The sequence below is a fragment of the Vidua chalybeata genome, chromosome 2 (genome assembly GCF_026979565.1).
Source record: "Vidua chalybeata isolate OUT-0048 chromosome 2, bVidCha1 merged haplotype, whole genome shotgun sequence".
In the NCBI taxonomy this organism is placed as follows: Eukaryota; Metazoa; Chordata; class Aves; order Passeriformes; family Viduidae; genus Vidua; species Vidua chalybeata.
The window spans coordinates 49,566,348-49,582,183 of NC_071531.1; the positions used below are offsets into that span (position 1 = coordinate 49,566,348).

The 15,836-nt window shown below is 39.8% G+C and overlaps 2 protein-coding genes across 5 annotated transcripts in view; one reads left to right on the forward strand and one right to left on the reverse strand.

Moving 5' to 3' along the window:
• The window catches only part of UCHL3 (ubiquitin C-terminal hydrolase L3), a 45,222-nt gene extending 37,762 nt beyond the window's left edge, over positions 1 to 7,460 (reverse strand). Inside the window, exons 1-3 of one of the 4 annotated variants that reach the window (XM_053933768.1) lie at positions 7,375 to 7,460; positions 7,020 to 7,253; positions 5,067 to 5,298 (exon numbers count right to left, since the gene is read on the reverse strand). Coding sequence is in view for 2 of the 4 variants with exons in the window: in XM_053933756.1 (XP_053789731.1) it covers positions 3,572 to 3,583; positions 3,823 to 3,864 (54 nt within the window). In the remaining 2 variants the exon portion in view is untranslated. Of the gene's footprint in view, positions 1 to 2,439; positions 2,462 to 3,571; positions 3,584 to 3,822; positions 4,110 to 5,066; positions 5,299 to 7,019; positions 7,254 to 7,374 lie in introns of those variants that run through there. The other 3 variants (XM_053933756.1, XM_053933763.1, XM_053933776.1) reach the window with 3 other exon arrangements.
• A 414-nt stretch (positions 7,461 to 7,874) lies between these two features.
• On the forward strand, positions 7,875 to 15,457 carry COMMD6 (COMM domain containing 6). The gene is made up of 8 exons (XM_053933788.1): positions 7,875 to 7,934; positions 8,135 to 8,193; positions 8,640 to 8,705; positions 8,883 to 8,959; positions 10,220 to 10,388; positions 11,485 to 11,637; positions 12,662 to 12,801; positions 13,522 to 15,457. The coding sequence occupies exons 1-7, from the start codon at positions 7,886 to 7,888 to the stop codon at positions 12,710 to 12,712; spliced, it is 624 nt and encodes a 207-aa protein (XP_053789763.1). The 5' UTR covers positions 7,875 to 7,885; the 3' UTR covers positions 12,713 to 12,801; positions 13,522 to 15,457.
• Positions 15,458 to 15,836: the final 379 nt, after the last annotated feature.

Sequence of the window (15,836 nt, forward strand, 5' to 3'; positions counted from 1 at the left end):
TCCAGTTTCTGCCATTTTATTCTATGCTTTGTGAGCTTTATTGTCCCTGTAACTTTCAAGTCACAGCTGTCAACAGTGTTCATGAGCTAAAAAATTTTTCTTTACGCAGCTGACTCTCAACACTTTAATGGCTTAAAAAACTCAAAACCCCAACCCCCCCCAAAAAAGTAGGATCAAAGACTTACAAATAATGCTGGAAGGTAACTAAGAACCAGCAACTAAGCCCTATGGGGCAAAAGAAACTCAAGCCACAGCCGACACTCAGCAGTCAAACTCTGAAGGCAGTGCTTGAGTTTCATAATCAGATACAGTCAATTACTCTACCCTTATCTGGATACAATGAAGGCACAAGTTGAAATGTTATCTTATCCAGGAAGCAGGGATATTTCTTAGAATGTGTAAGATGAAGAGACGAGAGACTGAAAAAAGGTGGGACATCAAGAAAAATATCTACCCATACTTTTTGTTTATCTACACTTCCTAGACAATCAATTGTGGTTGCAAGCCAGACTGAAGCAACATTATAAGGAAGAACAATCAGCTTGTTTCACTCCAAAAAATTTACATGCAGTCTCTTTTTTTTTTTTTAATATTTTCAGAAGAAATTGGGAACAAGATATACAAACATCATATATATGGTAATTGACAAACACGATTTTCTTGCTCTCTCTCTCAGGAAAATCCCATAAGGTACCCAGGAAGGAGGGTAGTGCCGGTCATGTCAGGCCCCCCCAAAGGAAGGTCAAAGAGAAGAAACCATTCCCTGTCATCACTGTACACAAAATGGAGCTTTGTAAATGCTGAATCATCAATTCTTTCTGTATCAGAGGTAGACAACAATTCATTCTGTCAGATTGTAGAAGTGAAGGAGAAAAAAAAGTACTGTGACAGTAAGTTAGCACTGTATGGTACATTTAACTCCTGACTTCACTCATACAACCAGCACTGTGTGCTGCATTGAATGACTGTCTTCTCTCTTGAAAACATCACTACAGACACGTGGCACATTTCCACTGCCACTGGAAATCTTTAAAGCTAAGAAAGAATATTCCTGTTTACCCTCAGCCGCCAGTTTCTGAATCTTCAAATAATTTTAACACATATGCACAAAGAGAGGTTCTATATAGATTAAGGATTTAGAAATTCCTGGACTTGTATTATAATATAAACATTTCCAGATAGAGAAAAACTTCTGGAATACTTTTGAAAGACTTCACTTATCTCTAATTGAGAAATACCCTTTTTTTCCATTATTTTCTGACTTTCTACCACAAAGATTGAAAGCCTCAAAATTGCAGCCTATAATTCAAAACCAGAGAAGACACAGAACCTACTAAAAGCAAAGGAACCTGCACTTAGTACACTTCCTTACTAGTTACTCTTAACAGGGGGAATAAAATGATTGGTAAAATAATCAAAACAGCGTAAGCAGTTGATGATAATTCTAATTATAATCTAACACTAAGAATCTATGCATCTTACAGGTCATTGGAATTTTTTTTTTTGGTTTAAGACTCCACTACTATACCTAGCAATAACTTTAACATTAACAAAAATAGTATGCATTAGGGATAGTCTAACACTCAACTAAAACAAGCCACATAACAAAAAACAAACAACCCCAATAAGAAACACTTGGCTAGATGTCTGTCCAAATACATGTATTAAATGACTACCAGACAAAAATATTAGTTTGTAGAGACACACCATTGGGGTTTTCTAATGCTAAAGACTTCTGAATATTTTACAGAGCACAGTACAGAGTACTAAAAGAAATGCCCATCCTTGCAATTACCTCAATAGGATTTTCAAAAAATTAGTTAACAACTTCATTAGAATTTCAAATTACTATTATTGTTGTTTTAAACACAAGCAGGATATGAATAACTTATGACTAACAACCCTGTTGCTACACAGTTCACCACTGTACTGATGAGATTAAAAGAACAACAATTAATAATGCAAGGTGCATTCATATTCAACACCCACCTTTGTTTTTTTGGTTTTTTTTTTTTTTTTTTTATATACATCTCTCAGCCTAGATAATAACAATCCCTGCTCAGTCAAGACCGGTAGTGAAGGAGGAAGTCGAATTGGTTTCAAGTGGCCTTTTCTACACAGAAACAGTAACAAGAAAATCCTTGTAAGTACAAATTCTTACTATCCATGATCATCTACACTGCTACATCCATCACCAATGCAAAACCAATGGGCATAAGAGATGGATTTTAAACACACCTAAAATTGTACATTTGATATTCCTCTAAGATTTTCTCCAAACAACATAAACACATAGAGATACAAGATACTTCAGATTAAAAAAGTCACTTTTTTTCTCCTCAATTTCTACTTTAAAGGTGGTCTTAATTTGTACCATGATGAGCTCATCTCACCATCTGGAAAGTCAGAAGAAAAAGTTAGATAATTGGAAATTCTTACACGTTATTTATTCACTTATTTTCTTCCAAACTGGAATTTAGTCTCTGAAATTCAAAATTAAAAAAAAAATAAATTAAAAAAAAAAAAAAAATAGGAAACTATAGCACGTGTTCAAAATGGGCCCCCAGGAAAGGTTGTCAATTTTAACTCAGGAGACTGGGATTATAGACTTCTCAAATCATTCCACAGCAGCAACACTGTAAGAATTGTAAAATTATTTGCCCTAGGAAAATATAAAACACAAAATGACCCAGCATCAAATAACCCTTCATTCTCCTGTAGCTTGTATATTACAGCAACCACAACAAAAAACCCAAATGAAACATTGTTCACACACAGAAATTCCCAGTTTTCAAAATATTTCAACAATATAGTTGTTGAAATCGTTCAATATACAACTTTGCTGCTTGAAGTTTCAGAGCCCTTTGGCTTAAAAACCATCTTTAACATTATCAACAAGTCTGCTGAAATCAACAGCTGACCATTAATGCTATGCTCAAAATTGTCACTGAGAACATGATGCAGGGTTAGAGTATGTGTGATTTCCTTTCAGCTAGAGCTTATTTAGTGGGAGCATTGTTTTGTGTACTAAAACAAGCTTCCTTTCTCTAGCGTGGGTTCTACCACACTAACAAAAACAGCAACAACCAGTCATGCACATATTGTCATTAATAAGCAGATAAGTGCAAATACGGTAAAATTACATTATTTTTATGGTCAGCCAAAGAAGAATGAGACTACAACACAGTAATGCAAGCAGATCCATACATGTGCCCAAAGCCATCATGTACAGGTCCACACCTGGCACATGTTACATATAAATTAATGTTTTAACCACTAATTAGTGAATTAAAACCCACCTTGAAAAACATCAGAGATTTCAGTTATTATATTATTACAGTAATAGCTAGGCCACAACTATTATCTTTTTACTGTTCGTTTTTCTTTTATATAGTATTTTTACGGGAGAGGTGCCAGTACGGTCTGACATGAGACGACTGAGCGCAGACACGCGTGGTGAAGGAAGGGGGCACTCTCCTCGGAGAAGAAGGAGTCTTTACTACACGAAAACGAGAGGAGATGGGCCCAAAGCTGCAGAGACTAAAGGTTACCTCAAATAAAAGCTTCTTACCTGATTCGTGACCTGAAAAGAAAGCAGAAAACAGAAGGTAGTTAAGACCCAATCGAATCCACGGGATAAGACCTTCCTCCATTCCTGCCACTAACCAGCCATCCCTTAAGAGGCGATGAGGTCCGGCGCGGCCCGGAGCCCTCTGCCCTGTCCCCTCCGCCATCCTCCCGCCAACCCCACAGCAGGCAGGCTGTCGGGCGGGCAGCCCCCCGCGCACACGCAGCGCCCCACCGCCCAGGCCGGGCACTCACGTCGGGGTTGGCCTCCAGGGGCAGCCAGCGATGGGGCTCCATGGCAGCGGCGGCGGATCCCGGTGCGGAGCTGGGCGGACCCTCTCAGCGCGGCTCTGACAGCGCCTCACGGTGCCGCCGCGCCTCAGCCCTGACCCGGGGCCGCGTCACCGCGCCGCGCCTCTCAGGGGGGGCGGGCGAAGGAGGAAACTCCCGCCCAGCGCCCGCTCGCACCGCCGCGCCGCTTCGCACAGATGGTCGAGGCGGCGCGCCCGGCAGGGGCCGCCGTCTGTCCCCGGAGTGCTGCGGGCGGCGAGACCCGGGAGATTCCCCTCTCCCCGCCCTCTTGGCTCCCCCGGCAATGGACTCTCCCAGCGGGGCAACGGGCGGTTCCTCTCCCGCGCCGCCGCCGGGGCCTGCGGGGCGCACCGCAGCCGCCGGGGGGCGCGGCCGCTCGGTGTCGGGGCACGGCGGGGCTGGAGACGATCCGGCGGAGCCGCGGGGAGAGCCCGCCAAGCGCTCCAGCACCGGCCCCTCCGAAGCGGCCTCCAGCAGCTAAGCTGAACCGCGGCGGGAAGGCATGGGCAGCGCTCAGCGAAATAACGCTCACGGGGGACGGGGCAGGCCGCGGGCCGAGGCGGGACAAAGGGAGTCAGGGCAACTGCTGAGCAGCAGTGGCAGTAAATTACCCCCACACCACAGAATCACAGAATATTCTGAGCTGGAAGGACCCACAGGGATCATGGAGTCCAACTCCCGACCCTGCACAGGACGTCCCCAAGAATCACACCGTGTGCCTGAAAGTATTCAAACGATTCTTGAACACTGCGAAGCTGGTGCTGTGACCGCTTCCCTGCAGAGCCTCTTCCAGTGCCCAACCTCCGCCTGGATGAAGAAACTTGTTGTGTTATCTAACCTAAACCTCCCCTGACACAACTTCAGGCCGTTCCCACAGGTCCTGGCACTGTTTGCCAGAGAGAAAAGATGGGTGCCTGGCTCCCTGGCTTCATCTTGCCTGAGAAGACCTCAGTGTAGCAGGAAGGACTTGGTTGGTGAGGTCCCCATATGTCTTGCTGAAAATTACTGCAAGATGTGTTAAACACGATTAAAAACAACATTTATCTTCTATAGCTACAAATCCCATCATAGTTCCCATCTCAGGACCTTTAAACATGGCATTTCTTGGCCTTTTGACTAAAATGAAGCACAATCTCATTCATACATAGCATATACAGTGTGATTACATTTTATAGACATACACATACCAGATGTTGTGCCTTTAGTGTTATGCCTTCTTTCAAGTTATTTCAGAAAGGCTCAAAATAAAGGAACACATCGTGGCATTGGTGAGTGAGAGCACACCTCCAGTACTGTGTCCATCCTGGAATCTGCAGTTCAGCAGTGCTGGAGTGAATCCAGAGAAGGGCAACAAAGCTGGTGAAGGGTCTGGAGAGCACATCCTATGAGGCACAGCTGAGGGAGCTGGGGTTGCTTAACCTGGAAAAAAAAGGAGGCTTGGGGGGACCTTATCACTCTCTACAGCTATTTGGAAAGAGATTGTAGACAGGTTGGAGTCAGCCTCTTTTCCACAGATAGGCAGATAAGCTAAAATGCATTCATATTTCACCACCTTCTGTTCCAAATTTTAAAATTTAATGCACATTTATTTGCCTATGAAAATAAACCCAAAATATTTTAAAATTTCAGCAAATGATTTTGTAATTACGTAATCACCAAGATATTAAACTTCAGCTCCTATCTCCACATTTTGGAGATAGAAAGTAAGAAAGAAAAGTACCATAATGAATATTAGTCATAGTGCTAAGGGCACTACTGAGAGACTTAATGAAATTGTAATACATTTAAAGGTCTCTAGATAATAAAGCATGTATCAGAGTTAGGTAAGTTAAGAACAAAGGGATTGTTAAATCCTCAGCATCAGAGACATAGCTCAGTGATGCATACATTGTCAGTGTTTTGACAACCATGAGGTCATAAAAACATAGACTACTCAAAATAATTTGCACACTTAATTAGATACTTTAGAAGGGAGAGGCCAAGATCAGACAGGTCATAAATGTATAAAGCTTATAAAAACACACCATGTTCCATAATGATTAGTCTTTTCCTGAAATATATTACAGATTCTGATGCCTGAAAGATAGGCTGGAAATAAATCCCCACAGACCAATGTATACAGAGCAGTTATTTGTTTGTTGCAGTGCTGGTGGTGAGGGGGATTTCTCCAACTAACTCACTGACCTTTGTCAAGTGCTGTGGTATATTTATACAGTAAGTATTGTTTAGTGTCACTGTGTCACTACAGCATCATCACATACACACCAGAACTAATTTACACCGTATGATCTCATGGTTGTTAGATCGTTCTTTTGCACTGCGCTTGTGTCTCCCCAATTTGGGGGTCATCAGGGGTCTTTGATGAAGGCTTCCAAGGTCTTCTTCACATGTGAACTTTTCAACTTTGTCTTTATAGCATGCGCAGTTAATGGTGTTCCTTGGTCTGTCTGGTCTTAACTGGCCTAAATTCTTTGTTTTGTGGCTAATTGGCTTTGCACTTGCCAATTTTTCACTAGTACTATATTTATCCATCTCTAAAGCTATCCACCTGGTGAGTTTTTTCTTTTTGCATATTCAGCATTAAGTAACTAGTTAACCATATACTGGCCATTACATTGTAAAGAAAAGCTATAATTCAGGTTATATATGTATCAGTTTATATAGATACATAAAAAGTCATGATTTAGGTTATATTGATATATCAGGTTATATAGATATACAAAAAGTCATGATTTAGGTTATATTGATATAACTCAAGCTATATAAGCACCTTGTAACTTTGATCTAAGTTATATAGGCATCAAATCTTTCATTAACACTTACTGAAAATACATAGGTTTAGTTAGCACTACTGTGGGATGAGTTATGTTTTACTACTGTCACTGTCTCAGAAGAGATCTACTGAGATTATAACATTATTATCTCTATATATATTAAAAAGTTAAAAGCAAAGGTAAAACTGATACTAGAGAAGTGTAAAAATATTATTTTGACAAGTGAAACTGCTGAAGGGTCAGTGTTGCCTTAGTACTCCAGCCACAGTTCAAACTTAATTAATATCGTTTTGAAATGCTTATTCAACAGAGTTCTGTTTGTAGTTTTACAAAAGGTGGTTATTTCCCTATAAAGCTGAAGTTTACCTACACAAGTGGCCCCCAAACCGCAGAGTTTATTTGAAGGCGTATGGGCTGATTCCACAGTCCACCTGTACAAAGCACAGTCATTCGGTACCAAGTTACCGTCTGTGGAACACGCACACCGAACAGGCATCAGCTCCCCTGCGAAGACAGGCTGAGGAAGCTGGAGCTGTTCAGCCCGAAGAACAAAAGGTCGTGTGGAAACCTCATGGCAACCTTCCCGTGTCTGAAAGGCACCTACAAAGAAGCCGGAGAGGGACTCTTCGTCAGGAAATGTAGTGACAGGGCGAGGGGGAATGGGTGGGTACAAACTGAAAGTGGGGAAACTTAGGTTAGATATTAGGAAGAAATTCTTTACTGCGAAGGTGGTGAGGCACTGGAATGCGTTGCCCAGAGAGGCTGTGGATGTCCCATCCGTGATGTGCTCGAGATCAGGTTGGACGGGACAATCTGGTCTAATGGAAGGTGTCCCTGCCCATGGCAGGGGATTGGGGCTGTATGATCTCTACGGCCACTTCCAATCCCTTAGCATTCTATGGTTCTATGATCTGCGTACCTGAGCCTTTGACAACGAGCACCAAGAAAACCCTGTCAGCAAACCACTCTCGGCGAACAAGTCGTTGCGCCCAGCGAGCGTGCCTCGCTCCGTGGCGGTTGTTGTGCCCTTCCCAAGCCTCCCGTGGCGGGTCCCGCATTCCGCTCCGTGAGGGCGGGAGCAGCAGCAGCGGGGCGGGAGGAGCGCATGCTCCCCACGCGGCAGCCAATCAGCGCGGCGCCGCTGCCGCTGCCTCGCTCTGGGGGCGCTCGGAGCCAATCAGCGCGGCGAGCGCTGTGTGGCGGAAGCCGGGGCTCGGCGGGCGCGCGGCGCCATGGCCGCTGGCTCCGCGGGCGCGCTCGCGCTCGCGCTGGTGGCGCTGGGTGAGGCGGGGGGACTCGGGGTGAGGGAGTGGGGAGCTCGGGCAGCCGGGGCTTTCTTTAGGAACGTGTGGGTTAAAATTAATTGAGTTAAATGACGGTAAGTGCATGCGTGATGGCCTAGGCATTTTTCAGAGAAAGATTTGATTTATTGCTGTAACACTTTATTTAGGTATTTGCTTCTGATCGCTACTGTTTTTCAGATGATGGTGGTGCAGCAGATAAGATTCGTTTAATACCTCAAGACTTTTTTGCTGAGCTGGTAAGTAGGGCGATAAATGGGATGGGGAAGGGCTTTTAGCACTCCAGGAAGCCTTTTTTTTAAGCTCTTTTGGATTTTGTGTGATGCAAAGGGAACCTTAGGTATGTGGTACCTTGACTTGACTCATAAAACAGATCAGTCCTACTAAGAGCAATGGGTTTGATTTAAATTTATGTTTTTATCACAGAAGACTTCTAAAAACCTTATTTTGTCTAAATGATATATCAAGGTAACTGGTCTAAAAAACATTTGGGTTGTTTACTGCAGTGTGCACATGAGCAATAGTGAGGTAGAAACTAAAGTCTTGATTTGGTTCATTTTCTTTCCTTGGATTTGATGGAATTTTAAAATCAGTCATTTCAATTACTTCAGTCTTTACTCTGCACTCTTCACTCATTTTGTCCATTTTTGTATCAACAATGTCTTCAAACATGTTTTTTTCACAGTGTGAACAAATAATTCAACATCTGAACCATAAGATCCCAGGTGTAAATACAGCTGAATTGTGTCAGGTAAGTTGGCACACCAGCCCTTGTGACAAGAATAGTAGGTGTATCTGCTGTTAAGGATAGAATTCCCAACTTGATGTGGGGTTTCTTGTGTGTGTTTCTTGTGTGTTTGTATATACAAAGATGCTTTCACTAATGCATAATTTATTATTTGTAATTATTTGAACATTCTGTTTCTAGAGAATTCAGACATTGGGGGTTGACATTACTATTGGTGACCTGGCAAAAGTAGCTAACACTCTTTCATTTCTATTTAGGTAAGCACAAAATAATTTACTTTGCACCATTTCTTTTTCCTTCCATCACAACTTAATGGTGGTATTGAAAAGTTATATCAAATGTCAATATAAAATGAACTGATTTGGGAAAAGGGCAAAAGTTTGTAAGTCTCAGTACACGGAAAAGAACATCTGGGCTTAGTTTGTGTCATTAAAAAGTGTAGTTACTTAATATATAGTATCACTTTTTAGAATTAAAAAATACAAATAGGAAGTTGTTCTGAGATGCTGTCTGCAAGCTCTAGAACTAGTGGCCAGATAGAGGAAGTTAAGCTCACTTTTAAAGCTAAGTCAGCTGGGCCTTTGCCTGGAAAAAGTGTGTTTTAAAAACTTCTTGTTTCTTTGAGATCAGAAAACAGCATTGGTGTCTTTTTGAAGTATATAGAGCTTATAATATTGCATTCTGCCATGAGTTGAGTTTTTAGGTAGTATTTTTCGTTGATAAATTTTTATATTTTTAGAAAGATAAAATTTTCAAGATCTTGCTAGTTCTTTTAATATCTAGTTTCTAAACATTTTATGTAATTTTAATACAATTCAGGAAAATATACAAATAGAAATTTAAAGTACTATTTTTCCAACTACCAAATAGAACGTCTGGAGTTATATTCAACCATGCTACTTGGAGGACCAACTCACTTTCTCTTGTATTAATGCCTCTTTAAGAGGAGTGAAGCTGCATGAGCAAACATAGAGCAGGATTTTTTTGTTTACTTGTTTCTGTAGAGGAAATCAAGTGGCAATTTTTTGAACTTGCTGCCTTTTCAGTTGAATTAGGCATCATTTGACTTCTGTTAGTAACCATTATACTGTGACCTAGAAGTCCTTACTTATGGTGGTACTTCAATTCCACCTGCTGGGTGTTTAATTAAATGAGTTTCTAAAGTAATGATACTGTTTAACTGCTCTATGCACAGACCCCTCACTGACTTCAGCCTTCTTCCAGTTGCTACCGCACTTGGAGGCTGTGATTACTTTTGGCTTGATGTTGGATGTTGTGGGAGCCCAGCGAAGCTAGGCCTCTGCATATTAAGACATATTAAGGTCATGTTGTTTTTTACACATGGATACAAAAGATCATTAACATTCTGGTAACAAAAGTAATCACGGGCTAATGAATTGTTTTAAAGTACATGTAAAGTAGAAATAAAAGCTGTCTCTTTGAGGTGAAATGAGGCATTGTATTAAACTGGTGGAGAATGAAATTGATGCAGTGGTCTCTGGATGTATCTATTATAGCACAGCAGCCAGAAACAACCTCTCTACAGAAGAACTTGTCACCACCTTGGGTAGTGGCATCAGCACACTGCCAAAACATGCAGTTCAAGTTATTCGTCACGTGTGGAATGAGCAGGGCAAAGCCATTGCTGTGTCAGAAGATGCAAGAAATACGGCCACAGTGGGGCAGGTAACTAAAGGACAAAGTGCAGCTGAGCTGATGTTGAACATTTCAGAAATGTCAGTGTCTCACTGTGTGTGTTGTATTGTGTTGTCAGGCAGGCAGTGGTAGATAGTCTGCAGAAAGCTTTCCTACCTGTGTGCACATTTATGTGTTGCCAAATACCTACTCAGATAAAGCAGCATATACAATAAAGGTTGTCTACATGCTGGAGAATTTTCTAATATTATTGTTTGGATGATAAAGTCACATTTTCTACCTTTTTAAAAATTCATGTTTGCAGTACTCTTAGGGAAGATGAATGGCAGTCAGTCTGGCAGACTGTTGAATTGGCTCATTATGTAAATCTGTTTTAAGTGTAAATTGTTCTTTAAAGTTGTTAACACCAGCACTTGACTTCCTTTGTTTCCCTCCTCAGCATATTCTTTGTCTCCCTTAAATTTAAACATTATTTTTAAAGATACTTTCTGTCAGTTTCCAGCATTTCCTTTTTCCTTGAAAAAGTAGCAATCTGTTTATATTTCAAGATTTTTTTCTGAGTTTAGAAGAGTATAGAATTAGGAGAGGAGAATCTTCTTCTGAGGTATGATATAAACTTCTAAAGGCTCTTCTTTACAAAAGGCTAAAAATTATAACTTACTTGTCTGAAATGTATCTGTTATGTGCTTTGATTTATCTAAAATGTAGTTATGAAATGACATAATTTTTCTCTGTTATTGCTATTCTGAATTATTTGATTAGATTTAGATACTTCTAAAAAAAAAGAAAACATGACAAAAACCCACAAGCATAATATACAAGCTGGGCGAATTCTGTGGCTTAAGCTCCTCTTACTAGAATTTTAAGAAAAGTGTACTTGCCTGTTGATTGTACTTGAATAAGGAAAACAGATAAAGTGAAATAACTTACTAAATTACTTATTTATTCACCATTAAAGGGAAGGGCAGATGATTTGTAGTCACAATAATACCTGAATGTTAGTTTTCCATTTGGATAAGATCTCTAGATGTCGTGTATTGTCTGTGAACTATCCTTCCAAGCGAATAGCAATGTGGGGGTAGATCTCTGTCTGTGACACTATTTCCAATAATTTTCATCTCTGTAGTTTGTAGATATGAAATGGAAACTGGGAGTTGCGATGAGTTCTGACACCTGCAGGTCTCTGAAGTACCCATATGTCACAGTGACACTAACAGTGGCAGACCCTTCAGGACAAATAACAGACAAATCTTTTGAAATGACGATACCACAGTTCAAGGTCTGTCCTAAGTGTTACTTGAATGTTCAGTCTCCTAAAAACAACAGTGCCATTGTTGTGAGGGTCAGCTGTATACCCTGATGCATATGTTTGTGCTGCTTGTTTACTTGTATATTCATGCAAACAGGAAGCATTAAATAACTATTTAAAACACAGAATACTTACTTCATAGTATTTAGTTCTACCTCACTTACCTGAAAATGTTAATTTAACAGTAATTGATAATTTCTCTTACAAATAAACTAACAACCAAAGACATGAAATCTTTCAGAGCTTGACAGCTATCATTCTGCCGTATTAAAAGTTCATAGAGTGTTTTTGATCTACAGAATTGTTCCCCAGCCTCAAAATCTAAAACTTAGCTTAAGCCTAACACTTGCTAATGATTAGGAATGGAGATCAGTCTGCTTTATCACCACTGACTCTTAATTGCTATGTCTCCATCTATGAATTTATGTAACTTTAATTCTGCATAAACATCACCCTTGTATTGTCATTCCTGTTTAAAGGGTCAATACATCACCTAGAATATCATACAAATTTAAATAGATCCTTGGAATTTGGTTGGCAGAAATTTGAGAAGGCTATTCTGAAACCTTGGGTGTTGTAAAATGTTCTATTTATTCTGGTTGAAGCCTATTTAATAATTTGTTGTTCAGCTACTTCACGAAATGAATGCCACATCTGAGAAGTCTGGATTATTTCAGCTGGGAGTAGAAATATTTGTGTGAGAAAGGTTGTTTTTTTTTTTATGGCACAAGAGTTACTTTTATTTTTTTCTTTTGTATCATCTTTTTCTATTAATAAGCAAGCCCATGCTAATAAGGCGTCACCTTTATAGGTTTCATAGTTAATGTGTTCAAATGGCAACCAGTCTACAGAAAGAAAAGCAGAAACTTTCAGTTCAAGCTGTACATTGAAAGAGAGAAATATGGACAGTGTTTTTTGTCTAACACACTAGTTTGAACTGCAGTTCGAGCTTTTCTTCAAGCAACTGAAATTTGTCCCAATTCTTGCTTTTTAGAACTTCTTCAGACAGTTCAAGGAAATGGCATCTGTTCTTGAAACAGTTTGAAGGGAACTTTTATTTTCAGTGACATGTTGGAGGAAGATCAAGTAAACTTTCCATTCTGCATAGGGAATAAAGTGCCATTGTTCAGCCAGGTATGTATCCTTGTCCTCTTGACAGGAGTTGGTCAGCATCACCCTTGCATTGCTGTGAAGATTGCTTTACTTTTGATTACTTGAAGTCAGCTCTGCAGTGTTTGTGAAAACGTGTCCAGCTTTGCTCATCCTGGTAGACAAAAGATCAGGATGTATATGGAGAAGCATCTCTATAGACTTCCTAATACCCACAAGTAAGGAACTACACACTAAATTCTGTAGTGCATAAAGATACCTGAAAATGTTGACTGGGAAGATACTGAGAGAAGTGTAAATCCCACGTTAATATTTTTATTTGTAAAATTAGGATGGGCTTGGACTCAACAGTAGTATTACATATAAGGAGAATATGAACTTACAAGCATACAGATACTCTTGAAGAATAGCATTGTCAGGTAGTTGATTGCAGCTATTTGCATATCTGGCTTCCAGTCTTTTAATAACTGGAGAACGTACTTGTCCTGACAGCTTGTTTATTTCAAATATTTGTTTCCCACCACCTAGGCTTATAAAGACTGAATTAATGCATTAAGTTTTTTCAGAGACCCAAAATTCTCTCAAATGAAGCCCAGAGGCTAATTTTACATAAAGGTAGAAAGGCAAATTAATTCAAAAGTATTTTAATGGGTTTCTGTTTTTTCATTTCATCCATTGTTAATCTGTGGCATTCTGCTTGATGTTTTGGTCAGCAGTCTTCTTTCTAATTAAATATTCATTTAGATACCTCACTTCAACCTCTGAACTAGAAAAGTCAAGCAAAAACTTGAAAATTCAGGCTGGAGAGGTAGCCAAGCACGTCAGAGAAAGGACCACACTAAAAGATTTCTTTGCGTGTTGCATTGTAACAGGCAGCCACTGGACTGTGTTGTGCATGCTTGTCCTAAGAAGGTGTCCTAACCAACAAAATATTGACTTTGATGTTGAAGAATGGGGGCATTTCTAAAGGGGAGTGATTAATCCAATGTGCTTGCATGCTCTCCTCTTAATTTTTTTTTCTTGAATTTTCCGTAAAACAAAACACACTGCAAATATTGTGGGATGTAAAAAAAGCAATACTGTTGCATCTCCAGATGTGCTGGTGGTGTAGTAGAACAAGTAAATTTGAGGAGAGATAATTCACACTGATAAGCAGATTGAAGTTTCTGCTTCAACTTTGGGCTGGCAGGGACTGAGTACCAGCTTTGCTGGGACAGATCCTCAAATTATTTCAGGCCCACTTAAAGTGTGAACACCTACTCTACCTTTCTAACTCAAATCTGTTTTTTAAATTAACATTTTTTACGAGCTGACTGAAAGTCATTGATACAGGTTATGCCTGCCTTTTTGTGCTATAAAAATAAACTGTAGCACATTGTGCGTGCTGCATACGCTACAATCCTTTCAGGAATGCCCCTATTTTAAGCATTATGCATGATGCGTAAAAACAGTACTTGGACTTGATTAGAAGCCCAAATAAGTGAAATAGTGTTGACTTTGAGGAAAGTTTTTGGCCATGACCATGGATCTGGATGATACTTTGTTTATGCTGGTTGAAGTCTGAGGTGTTTGCTTTGTGGCTGGGGAGAGGAGATTGGTCTTTCTGGGACCCTCCTCGTGTAGTGTCACCAAATGCTCTTGGGAGCACACTTCCCATTTGTCTCTTCCCTTGTCTGTCTGCAAGGGCTCAGGGCTGAATGATAGAGCAAACAAATGTGTATGGAAAAGGGATGTGAGCAGCTGATTTCTTTTGTTGTTTTTACTTTGCAGAAGTGGGAGTGTAAGGCTGCTATAACTGGAAAACATTGTCATGCTTTGGCCTAGTGAATTAATTGTTTTACATCAATGCAAGAGTTCCAGAAAAAATATGGTTGTAATTTTTTTTTAGTAAAGCTGGAGCCTTACAAATAACTTCCTATGTGTTCCAATGCACATACATTCTTCATATAGCTGGAAATACTTGTGCCTTCATTGGAACTGCATGGAAAAGAAGATTTAATTAATCATGTCTTAACAATTCAGTAGATGTTGGAAGGTAATGAGGAAACTCCCAGTTACCATTTTTGCTTGCCCCATCAGCAAAAGCAGCAAGTTGTCAGCCTTTGTAAAGACTTTTATTTTGCCAAGTCAGATATTCTAGAAGTATTGATGAATATTTTTTAAAATGTCCCTGAACTCCAGCATGTTGTAATTCTGGCTGGAAGATGCTTGGCCATGTGTACTACACTAATTTACTGTCTTGAGAATTTTCAGAAGAGCTATGATTTAAAGTTGGCTATGTATTCAAACTTTTGAAATGTGCCCTGATCACTATTAGCAGGAGTTCATCTACTGAGTAATGGAAGAATTAAGTATTTTATTAAAAGGAAACCAAACAAAAAACTTAACAGTTTTAAGGGTAGCAATATTAATATGTCCAAACAAGCTGGTGATTTGTTTGTCTATATGTGCAGAAACCAGATCTTTTCAAAGAAAATCAGGAGTCCTTATGTGTTCCTAATTCTAATTGTTGATTAACAGAAATTGTATAACATGAATATTTTTGTAAGTCCACAAATAGTCATTAAACATGTAGGTAATAAAGACAAAGCTGATCTGTGTTTTGGTTTAAGCCTACTGCATGGAAGTCTGTCTTGTAAATATTGCAATGAGTAAAGTTCAGGACTAGACAATGACTAAATTTCTTTCCTTATTAAATTAAGATGAAGTTCAGACATATGCAGTCTTTCTCTGTGATGAGGTACCAAGGAGTTAATGGGTAACTGCAGGCTGCAAGGACTCTTTGTATCAATTACTTAAAGCTAGACAAAATGTTGTATTGAACCAGGAAAAGACAGAGGACATGTGAGATTAATGAAATTTTGCATGAAATTACATTCAAGTGATTTTCTTTCCTTAGCTGTATTTAGGAGACAAGTAAACATTTTAATTTTTTCAACATTTGCCTAGAACAGAGCAGGAGGAAGGAAGGGGGGGAGTAGGGTCTTGCACAGTCAACAAATTCAGGGGAGAGAATAATGAAGGAATGTCCTAGCTATGACTCTTGTCTTCTTTACATG

Coding starts and splice junctions, on each gene's coding strand:
- COMMD6 (XM_053933788.1), top strand. CDS start 7,886: ATGGCCGCTGGCTCCGCGGGCGCGCTCGCGCTCGCGCTGGTGGCGCTG. Junction 8,706..8,882: donor ATACAGCTGAATTGTGTCAG/GTAAGTTGGCAC, acceptor TTCTGTTTCTAG/AGAATTCAGACATTGGGGGT. Junction 8,960..10,219: donor ACTCTTTCATTTCTATTTAG/GTAAGCACAAAA, acceptor TATCTATTATAG/CACAGCAGCCAGAAACAACC.